The following is a 27199-nucleotide window of genomic DNA, read 5'->3' as shown; positions in this document are numbered from 1 at the left end:
TCAATTTCACTTTCTCAATATATTTATTCAGTTTCTTTATCCATAACGACTTATCGTTTTATGCATTTCAAATATACAGTCTTATATCTGGCGTAACTCGCATTGTCACGTATATACAATATTTTCTCAAAATATTACTTAACAATTTCACACGCGCCCTTAATCCTGAAATATATTTCTTTCTTTTTCTCTAAATCCACCAGACATTACGATTTGCGTTTCATCATATGCGCTACGCGATACCTTGCTCGAGGCTATGCGTATTCATCTATCGCAAATTCCAACCGATCTCCATGTCTTGATCCATATACACAGTAGAAAAAGACTATTCGTTTGTATAATATATGTATATTGCAACGTATATTCCAGTAAATATCGAAAAGTATCGATACCAGAAGTTCGAGAAGCTTAAATAACTTTATAACTGAATTAAATGTACATATTGTCAAGCAGTTTTATTCGCAGGTAAATGTTTAACAAAGTGAACCTAATTTTCATGCAGGATGAAAAGTGCGAAACGCGATGCTGACAACTTGTAACGTTAACAAATTGTGTTAACGATGAGATTTTATCCACTAATTTACTCGATATTATTTAATACTATTCCCTTATTTAAACTAGCTTTGTATTTAAACGTGCTGTTGCTCTTTCCGAATACAGCACCTTTGCGGATACTTTCTATATTTCACAGGCATCTGAAATTACTTTCGGATTTCCTGATCGAATCGTACGATGTGGTAATCGAAACGAAGTTAGAATACCATATCTTTCATACATTCAAGTTTAAGTGTACAATGTAGTATAACTAATACTAAAAGATATTCTCGTAAAAGAAATAATTTATGACAGTAAATTAAATAAAATCTTGCCAGAAAAAATGCATAACGTTATGTAAAAAAGAACTTCCATAAATTTTATAGTACATGCTGAAACTGTTTTATCAATATCTTCTTATATTTTTTCTTATATTGCAATTGACAAATATAATTGAATAAAATTGATGTTAAAAAAGAATGTTGATTGGAAAATGTAGAAGCTTTTGTAATATGATTATATCTTTGAGAAGTTTAACAAGTAAAATGTAAATTTAAATATCATGTAGATATGTGATTTTTTTGTAGATAATACAATAATCAGAATAATTAATACGCACATATATATATAATTGTTATTGGCGATAACTTTAATTAAAATTTTAGCATTAAATTATTGTTTAATGTAATATGGTAGAAGATATACAAACTAAATTTTTTGTTAAATTTTAAAATTAGAGTTAAAATTAGAGCTAATACTAAAGAATATATCTAAATTAATAATTAAATTATAAACTTTTCTGTTAAGATTATGTTATCGTTCTCTATACTATCACAGATGATTGGGGAAATATTCTAATAGGCTAATAAGATGCGTTGAATTTTTAGTGCGTTAATGTATGATAATTGTGCAGTAACAAGGAATGAAGTACAATGATCTCTTTGCATATTATAAGTCATAGAAGTATCCATTTTATGGTCAAGTAGGCTATAAATCGGATTAGTTAACATGATAAGGAACATCCGAATCGTTGCAATAAAACAGAAAATTATCCCGTGCGAATCTCTTAACGCGATTCACTTCGTATCGAGTTGAAGCCATTTGTGAGCAAGGATTTTAAGTGTAACAGGTTCTTATCTATTCACACTTAAGTTACAGTCCAAGCAAACCGATTCTCAATACTGCAATATTATAAATATTTCTTATTAGAAACATCTAAAAATACTACTTTTATTTTATATAAAAAGATTCTGCAGGACCTTGAAGTTATTTGTAACATATAGTCAATATTTGAAATTATATACAATCTTCGTTATATCTAATTTGTAGTGCATAATTCGCTTAGAGTTATCACGAATACATATATGATTAAATTTTTCAAACGTACGAACAAATTAAATTTCATTTAGACAATTTATAAATTTACATCATGTCTTGTATATTGTTTTCTTGTTTGAAAGAATTTTGAATTTCATACTACGGGCAATCGTTTGTTTCAAATATATATTGCCTTATAACAAGAACTACCAGTAGTATGGCATAATTAAAAAGATGTGAGAAGGATATTTTATAAAATCCTTTAGTTACATCTTAATTTAAGTTGAATATAGCGATCGGTTTGGAAGTCATCTCGTAGGAAATTTTGGCATAGTTCAGAATTGGAGGGAATCGAAGGCATTTCATTGTAATTGTAGCGATTGCAATATGCGAGCGTTTCAAGTGCTATAGTGTTCTTCCAATGTTTTTTTTTTCGACAAGCCTGTATAAATGCGAGTATTTGAATAATAAGTGCACATTATCTTTTAATGATGGAATAAAGGACAGGAAGCGAGAAACGTGCGGCTGAATATGGGGATTGGATTTATCATTAATCTGCTTTGCCCGGATTTGCCATTTCATAATCGCGTCAATAACGCACGACGTATTATTTCAGCAATATTCCCAAATTTAATTGCGTTCATGGAGATATTATTTCGCGCTTATCGCGATTACGATATAACGCGGCCTGTATATTTATTTTTATATATATGTTATTTCCGTAACGTCCGTATACCTCTGTCAAAACAAATTTGCGTGCCATTTAAAGAAAAGTGTTTACTCATAATTTACCTGGCCGAGCATTGAAAAATTTACACGACTTTATTTTATCTAATTATATCTTAAAGCTACACGTTTATTATTAAGTTAAGCTTATGTTATATAATTTGTTTAATAGTGTCGAGCATAACGATTTAAGAATGTTTAGGCGACAATTTAGGCCCACTTTGTTAAAATTCTGAAAATCGATAATACTTTTTGAAATGCATTCGGGTACGCTTCGTTTCGCGTAAAGTATATATAAGAAATCTATCGAAACGATTGACTAGCGAATATAGATATCTCTTTTTGCAGCGATGAACCAGCTGTGCGAACTTCCGTGTAGATTAAAAGCTTCGTCACTTTGACAATTTACTGAGCACTATGATTTCTTCATTTGGCCGAAGTCAGAGTTCTTCGGCGAATACAGACCTAACTTCAGCGTCAATTCTTTGGGTTTCCTAACATTATTTCTAACGGGGAAAGGACTGAAGTGCGTCTTCGGACTCGGTGTGGTGTCAACATTTTCGTCGTCTTTGTTCGCGTTTTCCAGGTTACCGAGGCTCAGGGTCGATTTCTTGTAACAGTTTGATCCTGGTGTATCGGTCAAATCTCCATACTTGTCAACGTTTATTTTGACCGGAGATTCTGGATGTGAGACGGCAGGCCTTCTCGTTTCTTCCGTCAGATTTGGGGAGAGTTTTGGAGTGTAATGATTTGGACTAGAAGAAAAGTATTCATCTCTGAATTGACGATTGGGTGATAGCACGTTATAGTCGCGATGCCTCATCGGTAGGTACGAACTGATATCCGTTTCGGATTCCATCATCGTGTGCGATAACGTACTTAAGGGCTTGTCATAATCTGTACTTCTGTGAGAATAGTCCTTCGATGACAAAGTACTGTACTTATGATGTTCCGCATTGCTGTAATAGTCCCCGATATCCATGCATTTTTCTTCATTGCTGATATATTTTGTCGGCGTAACTGCTTCGTCGTTACCCTTGCCGTAGTAAGAACTTCCCACGTTTAAGGAAATCGTCGATCTGTTATCCTGGCCGGTCGGCCTTGGCAACTCTTCATCGTATCTCACGCGAAATTCCAAAGATTCTTTCGATAACATCGAGCTTTTCAAATGCAGGTCGTAGGGATCGATAGAAATCCTCGATTTCCGTTCCGTGTACTCGAACGTGAGATCACCTGGTTTGTCGTAAGCAGTGTAAGGACTATCCCGTGGCGATAGCCTATCCGGGATGTCGTAGTTTTTGTAAGATTCGTAGGTACTCTTCAACGACGTAGTGTCAAACTGGCTTGTCTTCGGCACGTATCTCGTCGCAGTGGGTACTTCCGAGTAAGTGGAAGTATCGGAAATGTACGTAATGGGGGACAATCGTTTAGGTGGTACTTCTAGACGCGTGTCTCGTAGCACTTGCACATATGAGATCTTGTCGAGTTTCTCCAGTTCCTTGTAGATGTCTATGTCGCTCTTAGGCGACATGCTCTGCTCGTATTTCAACGTCGCGAATGGAAACTTTTCAGGCTGAATTACAACTTCGTGCGTCGGTTCCAAGTCATTTCTGATTTCAATGGAATCATTAGAGGATTTATAGGAAAATACGTTCGTTGAAATGCTGGTAAGATCGAGACCCTCCGTCTCACTTATGTTCTGGCTTGACGAGTTTTTCTCTAAGTTAATCATACTCGGTGGAGATTCCTCCTCATAGTTCGCCAGCAGTTTAGAAAGTTCCTCGTTTATCTTGTGATCTATGAGCGCCTCTCGAGTGTCCAAGTAATCGTTCGATATGATCTCGTCTACATCTAAATGATCAATTTGTTCCGTATCGTCAATAAGAGACAGTTTTGACAATTCTTCGTTGATCTTTGCGTCAAATTCTGATACGCTGGTAGCACTCATATTATCGAAGTCCTTAAAATTTATTCGTGCCAACTCCTCGTTTATTTCGTGCTCATTCAGACCCATTTTTTCGAGAATTGGACTGAATATTTTAGAAATTTCTTCGTTTATCGGACTGATGGTGATCTCCTTGGATATTTCTTCCAGATCCGGTAGACGTTTCTTCGCTTGGCAAGCTAGAATCTTGTGCAGTATGGCCGAATTCTCTTGAATAATTTTTAACGCCCGGTCGCTATTTCTGCGTCCGTTGTCGCTTTTCTTCCGCGGTTTTACCTTTGTCCACACACCTACTTTCGATTCTCTGCCGTCATCGGTATCGCTATTACTTTTATTGCAAGCTATGCTCTTCAATATACTGTCGCTGTTCTCGTCGATGTTGATTTTAGGACGCACTACATAAGATTTCCTACTCTCACTTGTTATATTTATGTCTGGGATTTCTAATCGGCTCTTTGAGAAACCACTCGCCGAATTGCTAAAGGTATCCTGTCGTCTTGCCTCCAAGTTTTTCATGTCCTCCCAGATATCGCTCGATTTTTTCGTCAACATATTAGTTTCGGGCGATCCATCGCTAAGAGCCTTTGCTTCCAAGTGTTTCATATCCTCGAGAATATCGCTGCATCTTTTCTTTGCCATGGTCGTACTGAATTCATCTATCAAAGCCGAGGATTTTAAATCGGTATATCTTTTTTCCAGACTGCTCGAGCTCCTCTCAGTCAATTTCAATCGATCTCTACGTCTGTAATTGTAATTCAGATAGTGCTTGTCGAGCTTCTTGTGCGGCAATTGAGGCACCACATCTTTTTCCGAAAGCGGATCGTCCGCATTGTCATCAGCGAAATCTCCGCTCTTCGAATAGGCGCCGATCGATTCGTAAGGGTTCAAATCAGCTTTGCTCTTCTGTGTGTAACTCACCTTCAGTTCTGTATTCAACGCAAATTGCGGCCTAACATACAAATCACTTCTCTCGGAGATTCCCTCGTTTTCCTTACTCTCGATTGACTTTGTTGAGGGATCTAATTTCGTCTGATATCCCGAGAACTTGGTCGAGTCCTTCGAGCTGATCGATTTCGGATCGGGCGAGGTTTCGGCGCTCTCCATACTGCATCTTTGTTTGCCTACACCGTACGGCGAAGGTGTCTTCTGATTAGGATTCGCGATAGGATAAAATGGCGACGTGCTCAAATCGATCGGCGAATCCGACACGTTGTCTTGGTCTCGTTTCCCATAGTTCGTGGTATATCTTATGGAGTTGGCACTTACGGGCGACTGCAGATCGGAACTGAATGATCTCTCGGAAGACTTAGCTTTGCACGGGCTGCACGAATCACTGGAACTGCTAATCACGAATTTCGGGCTTGTATCGGACTTGTTTCTTAAAGAGTCCGTGCTGATCGGGGTCAACGGACTCGATTTTTCGTAAGACGTTTTTTTTGTAATCGGCCTTGAATCGTCGAGCGCGGTATCCGAATCCACAGAATGGAGAACGAGAGTTTTAGAATCGGAGCTGATGGATGAGCAAGCCGATTTGTCCATTGTGAAATCACGGGAATCCAATCTGACTGGCGTTCTCGGACTCACTGTTAGACTAGAAGGTTTCGAATCGGGACCCATCGTTTCTCCGGAGCTGAATGATCTCGTGCTTTCGGGAGATTTTGGGCTTTTCTTCAAATTGGAATACGATTTCGTTTGTATCATGAGCTGCTTGTCGCTAAATGCGTCTTTCTTTAAAGTCTCTTCAGGACTCGTCAGATTTTCCGGTTCTATCGCGACATTGTATATTTCGTGCGACAATTTCGTCAATTTGTCATCCATTGTTACCGGGGAAATTGGAAGATGGCCTACAACGTATCTCTTGGAATAAAAAGGCTCTGATTCTGTCGCGACATTCAAAGCTCTGTTATTCACAAAATCCGTGTCATTCGAATCATTATCGCCTTTTGAATCCAAATAAACCTTGCTGGAAAATCTTAAGGAGGATTCAAAGGGCTTGTCATTCGTGTCTAAAAGCGTGATAAATTTATCGTAATTCTTATCTAAAGAGATACTGGTTTGTTCTCTGGAACTATCCCGTAGTATATTCGTAGTAGTTTCCATTATATCCGTCTTAAGGCCTGTACTATTTTTATCGCTAGCCCGAACGATTTCTTTTTTCTCTTCTGTGTCTTTCAGTCGATCCGTTCTATGCGTCAGGATATCATCCGTTGTCTCGAGATTAGATTTAAGGCTTAAATAATCGTAGCTGTTCCCAGGCTTCGACGATCTTGGCGCGTCTTCACTCGACGTATAATCCTGCAACTTCGATTCCGTTTCCTTCGTCTGCGATCTCTCGACTGGACAATCATCCATCGGCAGCTCGTCGGTGTCGTGCGCGCTCGATACTTGAGGGACTGTTGTATTATTGTCATCTTCTGCCGAGAGTCTCCGTATTTGATCGGTGATCTTGGCGATCGAGATTTCAGACAAGGACGGAGATTTGTCGTCACGTTCGATTCTGAAAATTGTATCCGTCTGCGGTCCTTCGGCCATCGATTCGCTTTTAATATACGAGCGCGCAGGTGTACTCGCCGAGGTCGACGAACCCTCGTAAGCGTGCTTTTCATCGTCTGTCGCCATGACGTAAGAGTCGGACGCTGACGTAAGTTCCTCGCTATCGACGTCACTCAGGCGATCCGGCTCGTCGCACAGCTCCGTCGACGTGCTATCACTGTCACTGTCAGCGGTGCTTCGGCTGGGTGACATTACAGAAGACGTTTCTGGAGGCGACTGTACAAATGCTGTGCCAATGGCGTCGGCATCTGTAACATAAAATAGAAAATATCAATAAATTGACTACACAGTTCTAAAACTGATTAATCTGAGAGACAAAGATAATAATATCGCAATATTATCACAAATGATAATCGCTAGTCGATAAATGGATGTAATTCTAAAAATATTATAATATATATCTATTATAACTTATGTATTAATCTTGACTCGGGAGGGAAATTATTCGCGCGCGCGAATAGAAAGACGACTTGGCTCGAGAAGGTGTGACAGAACCGGATGTTGACCCTATCTGCCACACCTGCGTCAATACTCGTACTTGCTGATCGAACGTGAAGCAGGTGGTTGTATCTACTCTGGAGCATTGGAGGTTCAGCAATTGATAAGCGTTACCATACCCGTGAGTCTTACCATCAGATGGAAGTTCCATCTTACTCACTGCTGGTACGCTTGCCATGAGCAGGTCAAAACGATATCGTACGTTCAACGCAGTTTTCAATATTGATTTTGTAATATATGCAATTTTTATAAATTTTTATAAAGACTATTTAGATTAAAATAGTACGTATGTAAAAAATCACTAATTTACTAAAAACACATTTTTGCTATTGATATCGTTGCATTTATAATAGTAATTGTGCATATATATATATATATATATATATATATTTTTTTTTAAATTATATTTTAATTCTTGCTTACACATTTTTTGTTACTTATATGTTTGTACTATTTTGTGTATGTACATATCTCGTATTTTAAATGCCTTCTGTACACTTTTAAGAAATAGTTTGCATATTTTTTACATTCTCATAACAGAAATTTTTTATAAATATCTTCACAATATTTTTGAATATACATATATTTGTAAAGATTACTCTTTATTGAATCATTTTTTCTGATGATTAAATGCACTTACCACCAGCGTCGCCAGCTCTTTGCTTCGGCCTTTTCGCGTCTTTCCAGTGAAGCGTGACACCTTGTTTGTCTCTGCGATTTTTTGGGCTGTGAAGGGCTGCCGGCCGTAATTTCGATGTGGCAGTGGCAGACGGCAAACTTAATGGTCGATTCTTTCCACTTACGAGGGCATTTTTACCCACTAACAGATGATTCATGGCTGTGGAGGGTGCAGGTACCATCGTCTGTCGCGCGCACGCGGCTATAGAACATAAGGAATCAGTTAGAATAAGAATAGTGCTTGTTTTACTATTAAACAGAGTAGATTGAGAAATAGCCCTAACATTCTTACCTTATATACACGCGCACACATGCAATCTCCAATAACTATAAATATCGAAAAAAGCACTTTGTGCCTTTATTATATGAAATAAAATCTTTGTTATTGTTTTTCTGTTCCTATTTTTGCATTCGTTTTCTCTCAAAAATATTGATTTATAAAAAAATATCGTCACGTTATAATAGAAGGTTCAGACCTTCCTCTTTCGTATTTTTATAAAATTTATATTATTCAAATAAATGGATAAATTTATATTACAGTAAAATAATATAATTCTAATATTTAACAGTTGCACTTATCGTAACGCTAAAATTAATATGTTATAATAATATATTGAATATTGTTGATTTACATAACTTTTATTTTTACTGTTACATCCTTTGTCCTTATGACTTATGATTTGTAAATTTCTAGTATATTGATTTCTAATTTCAGTTCTGGAAAGTTTTGTCGTATCTCATACGAAAATTTCACTAACGGTGTCGAGTTTATCGGCACATGCCGGTTAAACGTTATTAATCATACAGATTTCACACACATTTACCTATCAAGAAGGTGTATGACGCGGCTATTTCTAATCGAAGCATATCACGCAGACTTGCAACTCGTGATTTTTACGTGATAGGTCATAATACCTCGAAAGGTTACGACGTTGTTATCGTGTATTCTCGCCCGGATCGAATATGACGATAGTGTCCAGCCGTAAACACAAACGTGAGTTTAGTTTCATTCATGAATATAAAATGAGCTAGCAAACAGAAGACGGTAAATATCGCTGCTAACGTATCGCTACTCATAAAGCTTTTATAACACGTATCATCAAACCTACGCACGTTTTTTGATCGTAAAGATGCACGAAAAACGTGCAACCTAATTTTCGTATATGATTCCAACGTTACATGATAACCTTCTAATAATTTAAAGCAATATTGATAATAGAGAAATTGTTATAAAACATCATTTCCTTTGTTGCAATATAATATGCATACGTATTCATTATATTGTGCATATATCACATTTAATACGATCAATTTATATTTTAATAGCAATTTTGATGCTTTTGCATTTGATCTGATGCATTTATATTATAAATTAAAATATTCTATATACAAATGTGTAATAAAATATACTTTTAAATCATGAATTGTGAGTATCGTTTCTAGAATATAAATTCGAGAAAATGCATCTTTAATTTTTATACTATGCAATTATAGAATGCTTGTTATACTCATTTATTATTACCAGAAAGTATTATGTGCGCTTGCCGCTGCCGTTCTCGTAGTTTTGCATATTGTTGCTTCAGCGTACTAATATCTAAAGCGAGGCGTTCTCGATCACTACTAGGTGCCATCGCTTGTAATGCTCCTATTGTCGAAGGTATACGATCTGAAATTGATTACATTACCGTTTCCTTTAACAAAGAGTAAATATTGGACAATAATGTTTTAAGCTTTTGTATTTCTTTCGCGGAAAACAGATTTGCAATTTAAGATAATGATCGCGTTCAGCAGAACAAACCGCTCAGTAGCAATCGAACGTGATTGGCTCTTGCTTTTAGACTCAACAAATCAGCGTAGCGTGTTGATAAGACGACACTCAACAGTTGTGTCTGTTGAACGCGGTCAATAATTGTATCTATTATTCATCTGCAGAGCATCAGAAGTTTGATTTGCATGCTGTCTTTTAAAGTATTCAAGTGTTTGTTAAGTTATAGCTAAGAAATTGATACTTTTAATACAGTCGTAAAAAATATAATATTATAGTATTATATCTATTATTATATTATAATTATACGCGTATTAAAATATATTGATATTCGAAATTTTTAGTTTGATTTGTAAAGTATTATTATAGCGATTCATATTTTATCATATCGAAAGTTAATGTCGAATATGGAGTATATATTGCCATTTTTTTTATTTTAATATTGTTGAGGTAGTCGCGGAATTTGTTAAAAAATAACAATCACCTTTCTTTATACGTTGAGCCATGCTGAACATAGCAGCCGCTACAGCCAATCTTTCATCCTCTTCTGTCTCGCTATCATCGTCATCACTTAGCTTACGCGCCCATGGGGTGATGTTATATCGATGCTTTTCTCTCAAACTTGTTACACCATGCAAGGGTCCCATGCTAACAATGTTCTGCCAAAACAATTCGCAAATAAATTATGTTATTTACAATGTCAAATGCATTGGTAAATGCTGGCCTGCAACCTTGTTTTAGAGGATATTTAAGCTCTAAGCTGTAAGAAATTGACCAATTACAATGGAATGTGAGGAGAACATTCGAATGTAATTGGTCAATTTCTTATGGCTTAGAGCTTAAATACCCTTTAAAGCAAGATTGTAGACCAGCACTAATGGATATAATATAATCGTAAAAACAGGACAAATTTAAAATGACAGTCCTCTGGCTGGGTTACATTATCATTAAAAATTCTGTATGAACGATTATACTCAACCTTTATGAGATTGTTTGTATCGGTGAATTCTAGCATTTCTCTCGTGAGAACTCCCATTATGCTGTAGAACTCGTCCGCCGAAGTTACGGTCATTATGCGACTGTAGAAACAATTAATTATTTTATTTGTAGTATATAATCATCAATGAAATAATATTCATAATTTTGTTATATATTTTTAATAAGTTTAATTCAAATTTACAACTCACTCTGAGAGGCCTTCCCAAATAGCGAGTGCCGTTCTCAGGAGTACTTCATCACCTTCGAGAAATATTAGATCCCAGACACGTAGCACTGCTTCCTGCGGTAAACAGTGGCAGAAAAGTGTAAGGAACCATTGCATGGTGAACACATTCGTGAGCGGTGGTTCGTAGCTACTTCCTGAAAAAAACGCCGTAATATTATCTATCATAACAATCCATAGTAATCAAGAAAAGTGAGAGATGGAATCAAATTAAGCTAAATTATTTGTAGAGATTATCGCTAATACAGTAAACTATCTATATCTTTCATTTATTTCAATCTAACGAATCTTTTTTAAGCACAAATGTCTTATATATATGATGTTTCTATAAAACAGAATCAATATCGATGTTCTAATTATTTTGATTTAAAGATGTTTTTGTAAATTCTTGTATCTTGAAAATATTTACATGAAAGAATTGAAAGTCTATTGTTACACCACACGTGATACATAAACTTTTTAAGAAGATAAAATTGTTTTAAATTTTGATACCACTGAGGATCTTCGTTCAGCGAAACTATATACAACTCAATCTCCTGCCATATCAGTATAATATCTCATCGTTATATACGTCTCTATATTTCTTACGCTTACTCCCATAAGTTTTTATTTCATCAACTTGACCTACCTGTCGCTTTATCCTTCGCATCGGTCTGGAGCGCCTCGAGGTGTTTGGACAATTTCGGCAACCTCGAGCGCAAAAGATCTCGAAACACCGCCATGTCCACAGAGAGACCCCGCAGATTATCGGCAAAATAGCCCTCCGGTAAAACACCCTCTATCAAATATATCATCACTTTCACAGCCGAAGATTCCGCGCGGTCCATTACTTGCAGGACGAGAGCGGCCAGAACATTCAGGCCCTGACAGTAGCCCACGGACTTGTTCCAACGGGCGAAACCGAGTAATACTCGACGAAGCACCGCTTGATTGTCCCGGCCAGCAGCACCGCAAAACAGGCTGCAGCCTGTTCTGTGCAGGTCCTGCGAATTGTAATAACTTTTACGTTTCTGAATTAGCTGGAAATTGCTTCGGTAGCTTTCGAGCCTTGTCGAATCAGCAGAATTAATTAATTACGCAGACCGGCGTAATTTCAGCGAGCTTATTCAAAATTTATCTTGGACTTTCCATTAAATTTTCATAACATTTGCAAATGAATAGATAATTAATATATTACATCGTCCGTTTGATAAGAGTAAACTAGTAAACGATTGAACGAAAATCAAAAAGCGGCAAATGTTAATTTTGGTCGGAAAATCTTGAAACATAATCTACGTAGATGAACATTAATCACAAAAGCAACCAGTAATTATTAGTTTCTTGTCATTATAGTAATGAATGAGCCGAGCATAATTGAACGTAATTAATAATAATCAGGGCCAGTATATAAATCTATGTAAAATTGATATAACTCAATCTGACGCGATCAAATAAGTATTAGATTGCAGATATTTTTAGACGGGCAACTTGTTCTAATTATGCACCATGCTCGCTTTAATCCAAACCGTATTACGTAACTGACGTTTAGCTTCCTATTTTTAGTTTCCTTAACTTATTCTTTTTAATCAGTTAAAACATTTATGTACTACAGAGTAATATTTGTAACTCGATGCTTTCGTGCCAAGAGTTTTAAAGCACTTTGAAATAAATGTACCACCATCTTTCTAAATGTTCTTCTCGGAACTGCGCATCCAGAGATGGTCTCGCGAAAGATTAACCGGGTCGCCCTTCATTTTAGAGATAACTCGACAAACTGAGCATTTCACGCAGACGGTATCATCAAAGTGTACAAGAAAAGCATATTGTTTACCAAAGCTTCTAGAGTATTTAAATAACTTTAAGCAATCTTTTAGAGGAATTTCCTCACCAAAAGACATCACAAAGATATAGAAGATAGAAACATTATTTAATATTGCGTTTATTTAATATAACGTTAATCAATGTTAACGTTTATTAAAACATTGCGACAAAGAAGACTTCTTTTCATACAGATATAACTATTTACGTCAAAGTTTGTTATGCGGATGTTAGAACGGCTGAATAGTATTGTAGACACCTACTTTCACGATTTGTATGCCGAGTTCTTCGTCGTCAGGATTACTCCACTCGTTGAAACAGATCTTCTCAGCCTGCTTCCAGTCTACGCCGCGTTGTTCCAGATGACGTTCCGCCAACGTTAGCCACAACTATTGAAGAATATCAAAGTTCATTCCTTATATACTTCTAGCTTGAATTCTTTGAATTTTTTATACTTTCTATGCTGTGCATTTTTATGAGCAATCCATCTGAAAGTAAATCGTAGAACACTCACTCTTTTTCGAAATTCCGGTGGTATACCTCCTTGTAATTTGGCAACCATTTTCATCGCGTCTAACCATTGTATGAAACCACTTTCCCCCGGTTGCGGAGTCAAACTGAACCTCATTTTTGTATCTTCGACTGAAATTTAGTAGGAAATCCATCAAACGCTTTACTACATAATAATCTACCATTACAAATACACTCATACGACTAACTAACAAGACAACACTTCATAAACTGCAGTTTTGCATTACATCGTCTACGATATAATTCACAGAAAAAATATTACACTATCTTATAGTGCAAATAAAAATAAATATTTATTTCAATCGAACCAATAGTCAAGAAAACTTTATTGACATAAATGCATGAATATTTTAGCGCTCAATTCGAATCGATAATTTGAATATTTTACTCGAAATTGCAATAGCCACTACCATCCTGTTCAATTCGATACAAGTGACTGAGAACATCGCGAAGTGAAGCAAGCTCGCCTTTAACATTTAGTAGAAGGGGCGTTGCGTGATCGTTTCTATGACAACCTCGGCTGAAAAATTGCTAGTTTGAGTAGAAATAATCCTGCAGAAATTCTTAAGATAATAAACAATCATCCACGCGTTTATGTCGCACGTTAAGCCGCACTTGCCAATGAAACATGCATTGAAAATATTCAATTTCCATGCGAACGAATTGCATGGAAACAACAGCAATATTGCTTATTGTCATCACACAGTATCTGCAAATGAACGAGTATGATCACGATGGTATTCTCTTAATGGCTGAATAAACACCGCCAGCCTTGCGCGCTGATGTGTGAAATCGATATTATTTCTGCTTTTATAACAATTTGTATTTTGTTTTGTATTGTTATTGTATGTACCGAACGTATTTCGTTAGGATTGCCACGTGTGCGTTACATTTTACTTTGTTTATTGTCTTTGTTTTACCATATTTATATTTTTCTAGAATTTGAACGAAATAGCAAACAAATTATTTGCTGTACGTTGCAGTAAAATAAACACAGGCGCTCTTTTTTACGTTAAAATATTAAAATTTTTCTCAATATTTTTGTTACAAGACCGATTCAATACGGCGCTTGCAATTTATATTTTAAGTGGCTTACTAATTATATATAATTGACGAATAGCATAGCTATACAATGCTCGTCGAGTTAGCTACAAACCAAACATGTTACACATTAAATTTTATGGATATTCTGGTGTTAGCAAACGTGGTGCACTCTAACTTTAAATACGAGTTACTGCGTTTTGTGAAAATCGTGGTAAATGGATTCGCTATAGTTCAATTCGACAATTTTGCAAACAAATCATACACATACGAAATCTTAACTTTACATAAATTTAGAAAAATAATAGATATTTTACTTACACTTAAATTTAATCTCTAATAAAGGTATGGCTTTAACTATATTAAGTACTGAAGTGTCTTAAGTACTTAATATAGTTAAAGCCGAGTACGACGAGAATACTCGTTTACGTTAAGTGCGACATTACTATCCTGCCATATTTTATCAAAACTTTACATGAAATTATCATTCTTTAGATATATTATCCCTTCCATAATGGCAACAAAGTACATGCTCATTTAATTACTTTACACTTTATTTTATACTTGGAAATAAAATCGTTTAACTATATCGTTTTCAGTGGCTGAAAACAAAGCGTGCTTGAGCTATATGATACTCTAAACTTGCAAGTTAACGTTGCAACACTTAGATGTGCCGTAGTCTATGCTCCCCTGCAGCAGTATTTAACAGAATTTAATTTACGAGCATTTAGCTCACACGTAGTCTGCACATGTGTATATGTATATGTGGTTTTACATTGCTGATTACGCTGTGCGCGTGCGACGTGCGACACACGAGAGAGGACATTAGCATGCGAGATAGATTTACAGAAACTGTCGTTTCACCTTCCAGCTCTTCGTATCTCGGGGCAGAGCCGGTAGCACCGGACGCGAGGTTTTTGAGGGAGTTGAAAAATCCGTTCATCCTCCAATTAGAAGCGCCACTCTCTCTTCTTCATCGTTTCGCTTTCATCTCTCACGTCTTTTATTATGTCGCGCGTACGCCGCTCTCACCCGTTCTCGTGATTCATGATCAGCCGTTCCTCGGTTTATTCTTGTGATATTCTTTTTATTCGCAATGAATCGCGTTGTTCCTCTCGAATACACGATGTTTTTACTGTGACTCTGAAAAGTCGGTCGATCCGTTGACTTAATGTGCTAAGCTTTTGCACGTGCGAAACTATCGTGACTGTATTTAGACAAAGCATTAACGTGAGTTTATAATATATATTTCTTACATTTATTAATCATAAAGAGCGTTGCAATCTGATATAAATTTAGTAATAATGCGAAAACACACTATAAAACACATTATATTAAGTATACAGTATTAATTGAGCATAAGAGTGTGTGTGTCTTTTTTCTAACTTATATCAAATAACATTTAATTCATTAGAGATCTAGCAAAACATTCCTCTTGGTTCTTTCCGCGTCATATGTATAGCTGTACCACCTGTTACAAGTACCACAATGTAGATATCCACGCACTGCAATACACGTGTAATATATATGTGTCTATGGATTGTGAAAGGTTGCTTTATAGGATCTCATTATTTAGAGCATCGAGTACTATTTGTTAATTACATTGTGTGCATTACAGTACAATTTAATACACGCTAATTAACGTTTTCGTTGGTCCATGTAATAAAACCCCCGTTCTTGTTCGCGGTAAAATGCAGATAACCACTGATAAGAATGGCCAAGCTGATAACAAAATCGATTTTGACTTCACCAGCGGCTGATGAAACCGATAAAATGCTCGAGCAGTTAATCCGATCGCGACTGGTTACAATGCAATTAAGAAGATGCATGCGGCACTTAACTTATCGTTCTTTTCCATTTAAAGTTGTATTTATACCATCTACGCAATCATTCTTTTTCAATCAAGCACCGCGCCAGACTGTTAGATGAGTTTTAAGTATTGTCAAATATTGTGAAAGATTAGAATTAAGTTAAAAACAGAAAGAATTTGTGAATTAAGGAAACTCAAATGTTATATAGGCTTTTTATCAGATTCGCGATTTTACTCTCGATGCGAACCGCTTGTGCGTGCATACATAAGTGAAAGAATAAGAAGCATAGGTATCTTAAATCAGTCACAGTTGTCGTAACCTCGATTTTACACGTTGTGGCTTCCGCTTTGATATGGCTTAAAAATGGATATGAAACCGATAAATCCAGCAATTAGAATCGAATCTTTTACAATTCGCCAAAGCCGAGTATAAATGGAACAGTATGAATTATGACGATTAATTATTCTTTATGGTTATTTTATAACCAATCTTTTAGACTATTATCGCGAGCGGCGAACCTTGAGGAATGTTTTACCTGCATAATTCGCCTTCAGAAGTCCGAAAAGACCCACATTGATTGACTTACGACTTTCGGTAATTTCGACTCCCTGATGTTTTCTTAATAAGATGCTAAAGACTCATGTCAATCAATTTATATTTCACGAATGCTTTATATCCATCAAAATATGATTCAATATTTCTATAAAAGTATATGAAGTAAATTGACATTGAAAGGAAATCAATATGGCTTTTAAATGAAATAAACCGGTATGCTAATTTCAATTCGATAACACGCACATATACTTTTATTGCAGAAAAGGATGATTTACAGATATTAAAAAATTGAAAATGCTATTATAGTGTTTTCTATTATTCATTTTACGTTTTATAAAAAAATACAAAACGTAGAAATTATTGTTTACTCTTGCCGAATAAAATTTAATTTTAATCGAATATGTTATGCGACTTGTTTGTCCTTTAGCTACGCTACTCTATCCCTTTTTTACCATTATTTTTCCTTTGTCTCTTTAAAGCCTGAATATAGATTGTTCTAGAAATCACGCAAACAGAGTCTTGTCGTTTTATATCAAAGGAGATGGACCCAATACGCGGCGCTCATTTTTTCCCATTAAACGCACGCGTTCGTGAAGCGACTGAGATTTAAACGTGTACTCCACCGCCGTTTACCAATCGCAATTTGGACCATCGACAATCAGTCGAAAGTAATACTTACTCGAGAGAGACGGTATTAAACAAACGCAGTACTTTAACACTTCGACAGAACGAGATTAGCGTGTCATCGGATCGTACCATCTTTACCACGAGACTCGACAGCGCGCTATCGGACAATCGTTGTCGTCGTCGTTGTCGTTGATTATGCAGCACGACACATCAATGCACATCAGTGCACGTACCGTCAAGCACGGATGCATCACGAGCGAACGACCTCGACATGCATATTCGTCGCGCGGCACGACTTTGCGGAATCACCCGGAAACGCGGAGACACACACTTCGCGTAGGTGGATGAGATCACACTCCCGACATTGCTCCGGATTGCCCGGAAATTTCGCGGCGTCGGCGTCGACAGCTGTCCGTAGGAGCGTCTACGTACGACGAATGCGCCGAGTCAGCTGAACGATAACGGATAGGGTAGCTTGCGCGCGCGCAACACCCCACAACGTAACGACGGCGAGGAGGTCGCCACGAGGGGCGGCTGCCTCCTCGTGGAATCCTGCAGTAGGCACTACCGTCGTTTTTCCACGAGTCGTCGTTTTCAACCCCGTGGCGGCCGTAGCGATTCTACGTGCTGCCACTCCCGTCACAACGCATGCGCTCGATACTCAGCTTCCCTCTTCGCATCGTTTCATCCCCGTGCATTTGATCGTTTCAGAAAGAGTATGCTCGAAATTGTTTTTCTACGATTTAGGTATCTCGATATATTCTAAAAAACTTGTCGAGAAAATCAGACTTCTTTTTTTAAATGCATGTTTGCGAGGCGATTATGAGGCGAGCTTTTGACATTTAAAAATTGCTGTTTAAAATACTTTTTTTTTCATATCACGTGGGATTACTTTTCATAACCATCCTATGCGTACTTACATGGAAATTACGTAAGTTGTCGGATTAACGTACGTATGATGTTGTAACGTGATGTTGTAACATATAAATACCAAAATGTTAAATCCGATTAAGTCGAATTGGGGTTCAAGCGTGCGTAGGAGTTTGCAAAATCACACGTGCAATATCTTTACTTACTAATATTTATACTAGAAAAATATTTATTGTAAATAATTTATTAATATTTTTGTTCTTGGCGTTATCGGTAATCGATAATTGATAACATATCAAATGATAACCATCTATATATTATGGTTTTTATACGTTAAAATATAATGTTGTCAATTTGGGCAATTTGAATGTCTGATGCACTGAAATTCTTCAAGCCTCGAAGAGCCTTACTTTAAGTAAGAAAATTAATCTTTGGTATCTAAACGTAGTAAATATCGGCATACGATATGGTGGACTACGGGCTATTAAATTTTTATTACACAGAATAGTTCATTCGTGAGAAGATTAATGGCTACAGACCTCGATTAAGTGGAACAGCGTGACGCGACTTTATCTAATGTGTAATCCCGTACGAGGAGGGATTAATATATCAAGCGAACATGAAGATTAAACCTTGAAAATTTCATATATATTATTATAAAAACTTCATTATATATGTTCTCTAAAGATTATTTTTCAAAATGTAACGTTACGTGTGACAATTAAAAGTGTGAAATACATCGGGGATCATAATCCCCAATCTCAATATGACAAAGCTAACTATTATTATAAAATTCATGAAAAGGCTGCATTCCGATATTCACTGTCAGTACTGAGAATATATTTTACGTCACGTATACTATAGATTTTCAGTACTGACAGTTGCTGACAGTAAATATCGGAATGCAGCAAAAATATTGAGCACCGATTAACTGTAAAAGAATTTATATACCTGCACATAGAATTTGCAATATATATTCATTTATACTTTCTTGTATTTAGAATTCTCGGTAGAATAGTTTATTGTTAGCAACGAGACAGTTGATCGGTAAGTACATTCGCAAATTTAGGATTGACATCGTCATTGATTTTACCGTTTTGTGGGTCACTCGAAATAGTTAACACCGTTACGAGAAATCGAAGCTCTGACGGATATGTGTATCTGCTGAATCGTTTAATTATAGCTAGAACTTTAAACACATTTGTCTAACGTAGTTGTCCAAATAATAAAAATGCATAAACGACCAAAAATATTTAAATGCACGTTTTGATATAAATATTTCTTCGTAATAAATTTCTTTACGTCGCAAACGTGATGTCTGTATTTTCGGATTAGAGTAAATAATATTTTATATTTATTATCTGTAGCATAATAATTCTATTTCATGACTGATAATATCAAATATGATGTGCGAATTCTAAATCGACAACATGTTACTATTGACGAAACGGCGCACTCGCTGATTCAATGCAATTTGATTAAGTTCGACCCGTGTGGCATGCCAAACTTCTGCTTATTAGTAAGACTGAATTGCGGCTTACTGCTGAGTCAGTATAGCTTTGCACACACTTGAGACTGTAATTTTTCATTATAATGGAATGACAGAGTGATATCTGTAGGAAATTGTCTCGTATTTCATACGCAATATGTGTATAAATACAGCTGACGAAACGAAAGAACCAGGTGTTTTATTCCAAATTCTTTACTAATAAAAAAAAAACAATCAGAATCTTTGTGAAGTAAAAGATAAAAAGAATTATAATTAAATAAGTATTAATTTTAATTGCCATTTTATTAAAAATAAAATTTTCTTTAAAAAAAAAAGATGCGACTAATATAAGATAATATCATTTTTTTTTTTAGATTTGTATTACCAAGTTAACCATTTTTAATTTTTCTATACGTTTAATATACATTTACAGTTTTTTACTAATGTACGTCATGCATAAAATTTCTTATTTAAATATTCATGACCAATTGCCTACAATATACCGTTATAAGCGTTGCATTATGGAAATGCGATTCAGACAATTCATAATAATCGTTTCGATCATCAGGGAGTTTCCACATCGCGTAGTTCATTACGTGTTCATTCTGTATGAGAACGGTCGTTGAGCTTTTAGCGTTGCTGGGTTAATGGCACGGAAAGTTCATAGGTAATACTTGCGCGTTGGCCCGAGATATCGAATTCGTCTTATCCAACGTAAAAATGATAGGTCGTTCAAAAATACGCGAGATCAATAAACTACAAGCGGCAGAACAATCGGAGGAAACTGTAGGAAAGATAAAAACGATTTGTCAAGTACATATAAATTCGTGAAATGTAATGTAAGGAATATGACGTGTGCATTTCTATTTTCTCTTTTTTACAAGAATAAAACCATATAAAAAAACGAAATTTAAGAAAAAACTGTGTATCTTTACAATGAATTTGATTTAAAAAAATTTATCGTCGATAAAATGCTATTTAATCGACAAAATAAAACTAAATCTGATCTAAAAATTGGTGCGTTATTTCTATATAGAACAGTTTGCAATCGCCAAACTGAGTTGTCTTCATCGCTAAATGCATGTCTTTGAAAGCAGCGAATGTGCCAACGCGAAGTCTTTCGCGAGAGAAAAGTCCGACGACAAAATTTCTCCTTTGCGGCTAAAGTATAAGTCGTTTCTTCTCGCGCATACTTTTCATTGTGAAATTTCCTCGAATTCCTCGTACCGGTTAAACGCCGGTAATTCGCTAGGACGAATGAGGAAAGTTGTGCGTATATCCGGCCGGCGGCGGACGCGCAACAGTATCAAAACTTTATCAATGACGCCACGTCGGAACTTGGCCCACGGTATCGTACGCGGAGCATGCGTGCCTCCTTCGCGGCAAAGTCTAATTATTGATCACCGCATCGCCGCATACGAAAGCTCGTTTCTTCGCGACCACGGCAACTTGATGACGCCACGATTTCTTCGCGACACTCAGATAGCTCTCTCGAGAACTATCTTGACAGTTTGATCGGTATACTACATCGAGTCATTTCTAGCTCACATTAATTGCACGATATTCGTCGCTGCAGAGATATAAATTATAATACAATACTATGAAGCCGCGAAACGCGCTCAAGAATTTCTGTCACGTATTCTGTTACAATGGTAATGAGAAAAAACGGTGTAATAACAGAAATGTCAGATAAAAACATATAACAAACGCACATATAACAAATGTTTCAATTTAGCTCTCGATCTATGTAAGTTTGTATCTACAGTACAGAATAAATAATACTATTTTTAATCGCGTCTCTTAAGCCTAAATTAAAATTTTTAATAAAAGTCACGCACTTGAAAAATTCTAAAATTAATTGTTGTTCTTTGAGAGAGAACTTCGTACTTATACTCTGAAGAGAAAAGTGAACAGAAGGAATGTACCTAAATCTCTTTGATCTCTTGAGATCTAAAGTTACATTTCTAGTGAAACTCGCGAAGAAATCGTTAGAATACGTAATTTTGAAACTAAAAGAGTAATTTAAGGTAATTATCTTTCTTTCATTGCAATTGAATGTATTTTTCATTTTAATGAGCAATTACTTAATGCATGATTATTTATTATATCTAACCAAATAACAAATTCGAGAATGTAGAATCATGTGAACAACACTCAATACTATATTATTCTAATCTGCAAAATTTTGTTGAATATTCATAAGACATCTCAGCATATTTTCCGGAATGTACTATAAAAATTGTATTTTTAGGATGGAACGGTTCAAGAAGCATACAAAACACTTTACAGCAATGTTTTTACATGTTTTAACAGTTTTGATGGGATATACCCAGCATAGGATAAGCTCATCCTTTTTCCGGAACAATCATTTACTTTATTCTATAAATTTTTAATCGCAGGTAGTATCTTTAAGTGCTATCTTTCCAATCTTACTAAATGCTATATTATCTGACAGTCTCAAATGAAGAAAAAGAATAAAATAAACAAATAATTTTCTCTTTGATACAATTAAAATATTTTATATAAAAATTAAAAATAATTATATAAAGAAGCGTTTTGTGTATGCTTTCTTTTGTTCACATATTAATTCTTGATGAATATTGAGTAGTAGCGGATCAGATAAATTAAAGATTAGCATTACATTATTGATAAATTATTTGAATTATTTTGTAGTCATATATGCAATGAAATATATTGCAAATGAATTATATTGCGAAACTTAAGTGCGTACACTAAGCTTTGCGCATGCATTGATTCTAAATATATTTCAAAAGACGAGGCATTAACGCAAAAGTATTTAAAGCGAAGGGTTTACTCACTTCTCTTCGCGCTGTGTGCTTGTAGATAGGCCGTGATAATATCGCACTGTTTATCACATTTGGCAGTGAGGTAATCCTTTTGACGCAGCTGGCGGATAAGCAGTCCCCCTGTGTGAATGATGTGGTCGTGTAGAGTCATAAGTAGGATCTGCAGTTCATCCTTTCCTGTGTAAAATATTGGCCTTTAACAATTTTTTTTAATTAAATATCATCTAAGTATTATTTTTGTATGTTTTTTAGTTATTAACATATAATATAATATAATATAGATAATTAATATTTATATATCTATATATTAGCGTAAAATAAGCGTTAACGGTTAAAAATGTATAATTTTAAGAGGAATTTAATAACATTCTTGTTTACGTTAGTTTTTGTTTTGTATAATCGCAAAGAACATACGTAAGCTTTCGTTCTCCTCGTCACTGTTTCATTTCGTTAAAACGTGGTTAATTCCTGGAAAATCCTAAAAGCGCGAAAAAGCACAAAGGCGCGCATATTGCGAACACATCAAATGATGCACGTGCACGTTATATCGCGGCAACCGGTTGCGAGTCATTGCATTATTCATAAAGTCAAGAGAGTTGTGCGGTATCGAGGAATCTTTGAAAGAAATTTGCACGAACGTCGATGATCCGCAGAATAATAATGGCGTTATTAGAAGAGAACAGGAAAGGGGGGAGAAGTGCGCATAAACCATTTCGCTCTTTTTTCATTTTTCCGCGCATTCGTCGACGTTAATAATCGTATACGTATCGAACATTTTCTTTTATTATTGTAACATATATATCATCTAAAAGAATATTATTTTACTATAGAAACTTTATTGTATGTTAAGAAGAAACTACCGCACATAGAGAGAGAAAGAGAGAGAGAGAGAGAGAGAGAGAGAGAGAGAGAGAAAACTAATTCAATTGAAATCAGATCGATCCGCTATCTTTTTTATGGTTTTTTTATGGTAAATATGCAGTAATAATATTTTATATTATAATGTCAAGTGAAGGCTCCTCCAATCGCACGCAGATAAAAAATCAAAAGACGAAATTGCCGCTTTTATTACTGAAATATATGTACATAATAAAGAGATGTTCTGAAAGACTTGCAGTTCCATTGCTGAATATAGATTCAGCGATTTTTTAAATATTATCAAAGCAATTTATTGACGATTGCATAAGAGAAACTCATCAAATCTTTCTTGTTATTTACAAAAGCTATATAAACAGCAGAAAATCCTTTGCAGTTTAAAAGTTCAAGTGCTATGTATTTCTTATATAAATTTATTTCTTATATATAAAATTAAAGTGGTTCAGATTGAAAATATATAATATTTATGGTTTGTTTTTTAGCATATTATATAGGTATCTTATATAATTTTATTGTAAAGGAACATTTATTCAATTTCCATGTTTACGTAGCTCACAATAATAGATCGTTACTTATTACCGGCGCTTTCAATCGTCGAGATGGATATGAGCTTTCATACGACTATTTTTCCACGACGCTTATGTATCCGGCTCATATAGAATTGTCTTACTTTTCAAAAGCAAACGAGTTTTCTGCAGATATTGATGTTGCGGCCACGTTTTCAAGGACGATGCCGTAGAATCGCTTTCCGAGCGTCTCCTGTCACCCATCGGTATACCGTAAATATCTAGCAACAGTTGATCCACCAACGAGGTAATCACGATTTCTTTCTGCAGCGGAAAATAGCGCACGGGTGGCGGATATATCTAAAATGCATTTGTTAAACAACAGTTTAGAATGTTTTGTTTTTTCTAGATGAATAATGTGAGGAGACTGATTTAAAGTGATATAGAACATATATAACTAAATTATGGAAAATGTGAAAAAGAAAATTATACATAGTTTATTCTACCTAGTATCATTTTGACAATGATTACTTCTACTATTGTTTGATAGAGTTACTAAGTTTCATTATAAGTATATATCTTTTTAGCATCTATACTTGTAGCATCTGACATTAACCGCCCACATTATCGCAAAACGAATTCGTAGAAAGCAAATTAAAGAAAGTATTCGATTAAGATGTAATCTTTAAATGTGTGTTTCTCTTAACATGTATTTTACTAACAGATAAACTCGGAGAAACTTTTTATCTAAAGAAGACTGATCAATTCCGAACTGACACATATTCTAACTTTTACGACTTCACACGCTAATACCTTAAGTCGATGTTATTAAATGGAATAAGTAAACTTCAGTCACATACTATTCATATTTTTTTATATCATTAACTGGCAAATCTCCTTGGTGGAGATTGATTAATCTTGAATTCCATTTTATGCGAACGTTTACCTTAGGTTTCTTGATGGCCGCATTATGGTTCCCGGCATTTTTATTATTAAACGCGATTACGTTCGGCTCATCTCCCATCGACTTGGAACGTTTTTGCCAGCGCGAGCTCGCGACACCGGCACTTCCAGTCAATCGTTTGTTCAGCTCCATAAAATCTGGTCCGTTCAGAGTCTGCTGTATCAGATTGCGCTTTTGCCTCCTGCATTCTGGCGGAAAAGGATAGCCCTCCGGTCTGTTAACGAGATTCTGCGTCTGCTGGGTAACGTAGACATCGCCGAACACCCGTTCGTTCTCTACCGCGACGCATTTCACGCGGTAAGTGATTTCCGCGTGCTTCTTCAGCGGCGTCACGTTGTAACTCATGATCGTCGTTGAAAACGCGGGTTGTCCATGTATTATACGTTGGTTCCACACGATCACCGCCGCTCCGTGTCCAATTCTCAAGTTTCCCGCATCGCACCATTCACACCGGTGAACTTTGCCACGCTACGAGTGACCACGTGCCGTATAGCGCGTTCGATCAATCTCCAGTTACGACTCCCTTTGTCGTCGTGTTTCCCATAAGTTCAATAAGCGTAATGTAGAAACGGCTTGCCATGGCACACCAAACGCCAGTCATCATTGATACGCTTCTGTATTTATTCGTATTTATAATAGCAATTCAGGTTATATATATCTACATACGTTTTTATACCGATTTACCGAGAGTTTTAAAGTTCTATTTTTATTCTGTGAGCATGGACTCAAGATTTTTATATTCGAAGAAATTTGTCGTAATTTAGCGGCAAGCATTACCGACCAGTCTTTTCTTATAAGTGACAGTTATTACGCAATGTTTTTGCACGTCATAAGATTTATGTGAAACGCGAAACTTTATACATTTGATATAAATTCGTGTCTATAGCGACAAGAATATTGGAAGTGCTATTACATGCTGCATGCAATTGCAACTGAATATACAGATGAGTAACCTTGGAACTGACTGCAGGATACGAAAGCGTTGATAAATGATAACCTTCTCCATATACGACACTATAAGTTACACATCTAATTATATAATATTTTTCTCTATTTTCCGCATTATATTCCACTCAATTCGGACTTTATTGTATTTAAATAAATATGACGTAAGTTTCAAATTAATTTATAAATATATTAAAATACATATAAAAATAAGATAGATGAATGTATTTAACAGATTATTCAAATACAAAGAAAATCTTAATACTTTCGTAATCTCCACTTATTGTTTCAGTATACGACGATTAAAATATGACGCTGTATTTATGAACACGCACTAATTCTCACTTCACTATATGTAAGTTTTATCTTTAACGAACTCAGATATCGCTTGCGGTTAAAGAAATTTTACACACATATTTTATTTTAGGATAATTGATATGAGTGAACATTGTAACACTGCAATTTTGAAACCTATGTATAAATGCAATTATTTATAAGTTCCTTTAGTTTCTCTTGCGCAACGTATTTGTTATCGCTAGTAATTCCCTTCTGGTAGCCAGACCGCAACTGGAAGTGTCGGTGATGATAATCGTTTCATTAAGTCTATACCTACATGCCTGTTGTCACCCGACTTAGTTAATGGAGGTGGAACTGAAAAATGGGACGTATGCCTTTATTTGCATTCCGTAAACATGTAACCGTAGCTTATAAATAAAACATTCTCGGTACTTTTCCGATAAACGTTGTTTCTTCCATAAACAGGAAAAACATTAATTTATTATGCAAAAATGTGAAATGCGTATTTCATGAATATAACATCGGTTTGTAATTTTTATTTTGTGCAAACCTATTAGAACAAAAATTGCAGCACTCGTGCTGCAATTTGTCTTTTCTTTAAAAAACGATAGAATTTTTTGTCACATTTAACATTTAATTTATACATATATACATATATTGAAATATAATTTTATATGTCACAATAATACTCATTTTTAAATTAATTTAAGTTAAATCTATATGTAGTCTTAAATTATAAGGAAAATAAGCCTAACAATAAGTATATCAGTTAACTTATATAATTTTTATAAAGAACAATTTATTGTGTGTCAGTAATCTATTTCAAACAAAATTGGCACGTAAAG

The 27199-nt window shown here is 35.5% G+C and overlaps 1 protein-coding gene across 2 annotated transcripts; it reads right to left on the bottom strand.

Annotated features, from left to right (window-relative positions):
• LOC139814246 (uncharacterized) lies at positions 1–26608 on the bottom strand. Of its 2 annotated transcripts, XM_071780372.1 has the most exons (13): positions 26323–26608; positions 25095–25726; positions 24313–24508; positions 22779–22943; positions 13550–13677; positions 13299–13424; positions 11867–12221; positions 11204–11375; positions 10996–11095; positions 10501–10675; positions 9774–9917; positions 8214–8453; positions 1–7323 (listed from the first exon to the last, which is right to left on the bottom strand). In XM_071780372.1, the coding sequence occupies exons 2-13, from the start codon at positions 25455–25457 to the stop codon at positions 2993–2995; spliced, it is 6495 nt and encodes a 2164-aa protein (XP_071636473.1). In that variant the 5' UTR covers positions 25458–25726; positions 26323–26608; the 3' UTR covers positions 1–2992. The 2 variants fall into 2 exon arrangements, with proteins under 2 accessions (XP_071636473.1, XP_071636474.1); XM_071780373.1 differs by lacking the exons at positions 22779–22943; positions 24313–24508; positions 25095–25726; positions 26323–26608 and adding exons at positions 15472–15750; positions 17653–18216.
• Between the last annotated feature and the right edge of the window lie 591 nt (positions 26609–27199).

Source organism: Temnothorax longispinosus, chromosome 6 (assembly GCF_030848805.1).
Source record: "Temnothorax longispinosus isolate EJ_2023e chromosome 6, Tlon_JGU_v1, whole genome shotgun sequence".
NCBI lineage: Eukaryota > Metazoa > Arthropoda > Insecta > Hymenoptera > Formicidae > Temnothorax > Temnothorax longispinosus.
Note: the sequence above shows the minus strand (reverse complement) of the source record. Positions and strands in the feature narration are given on the sequence as shown.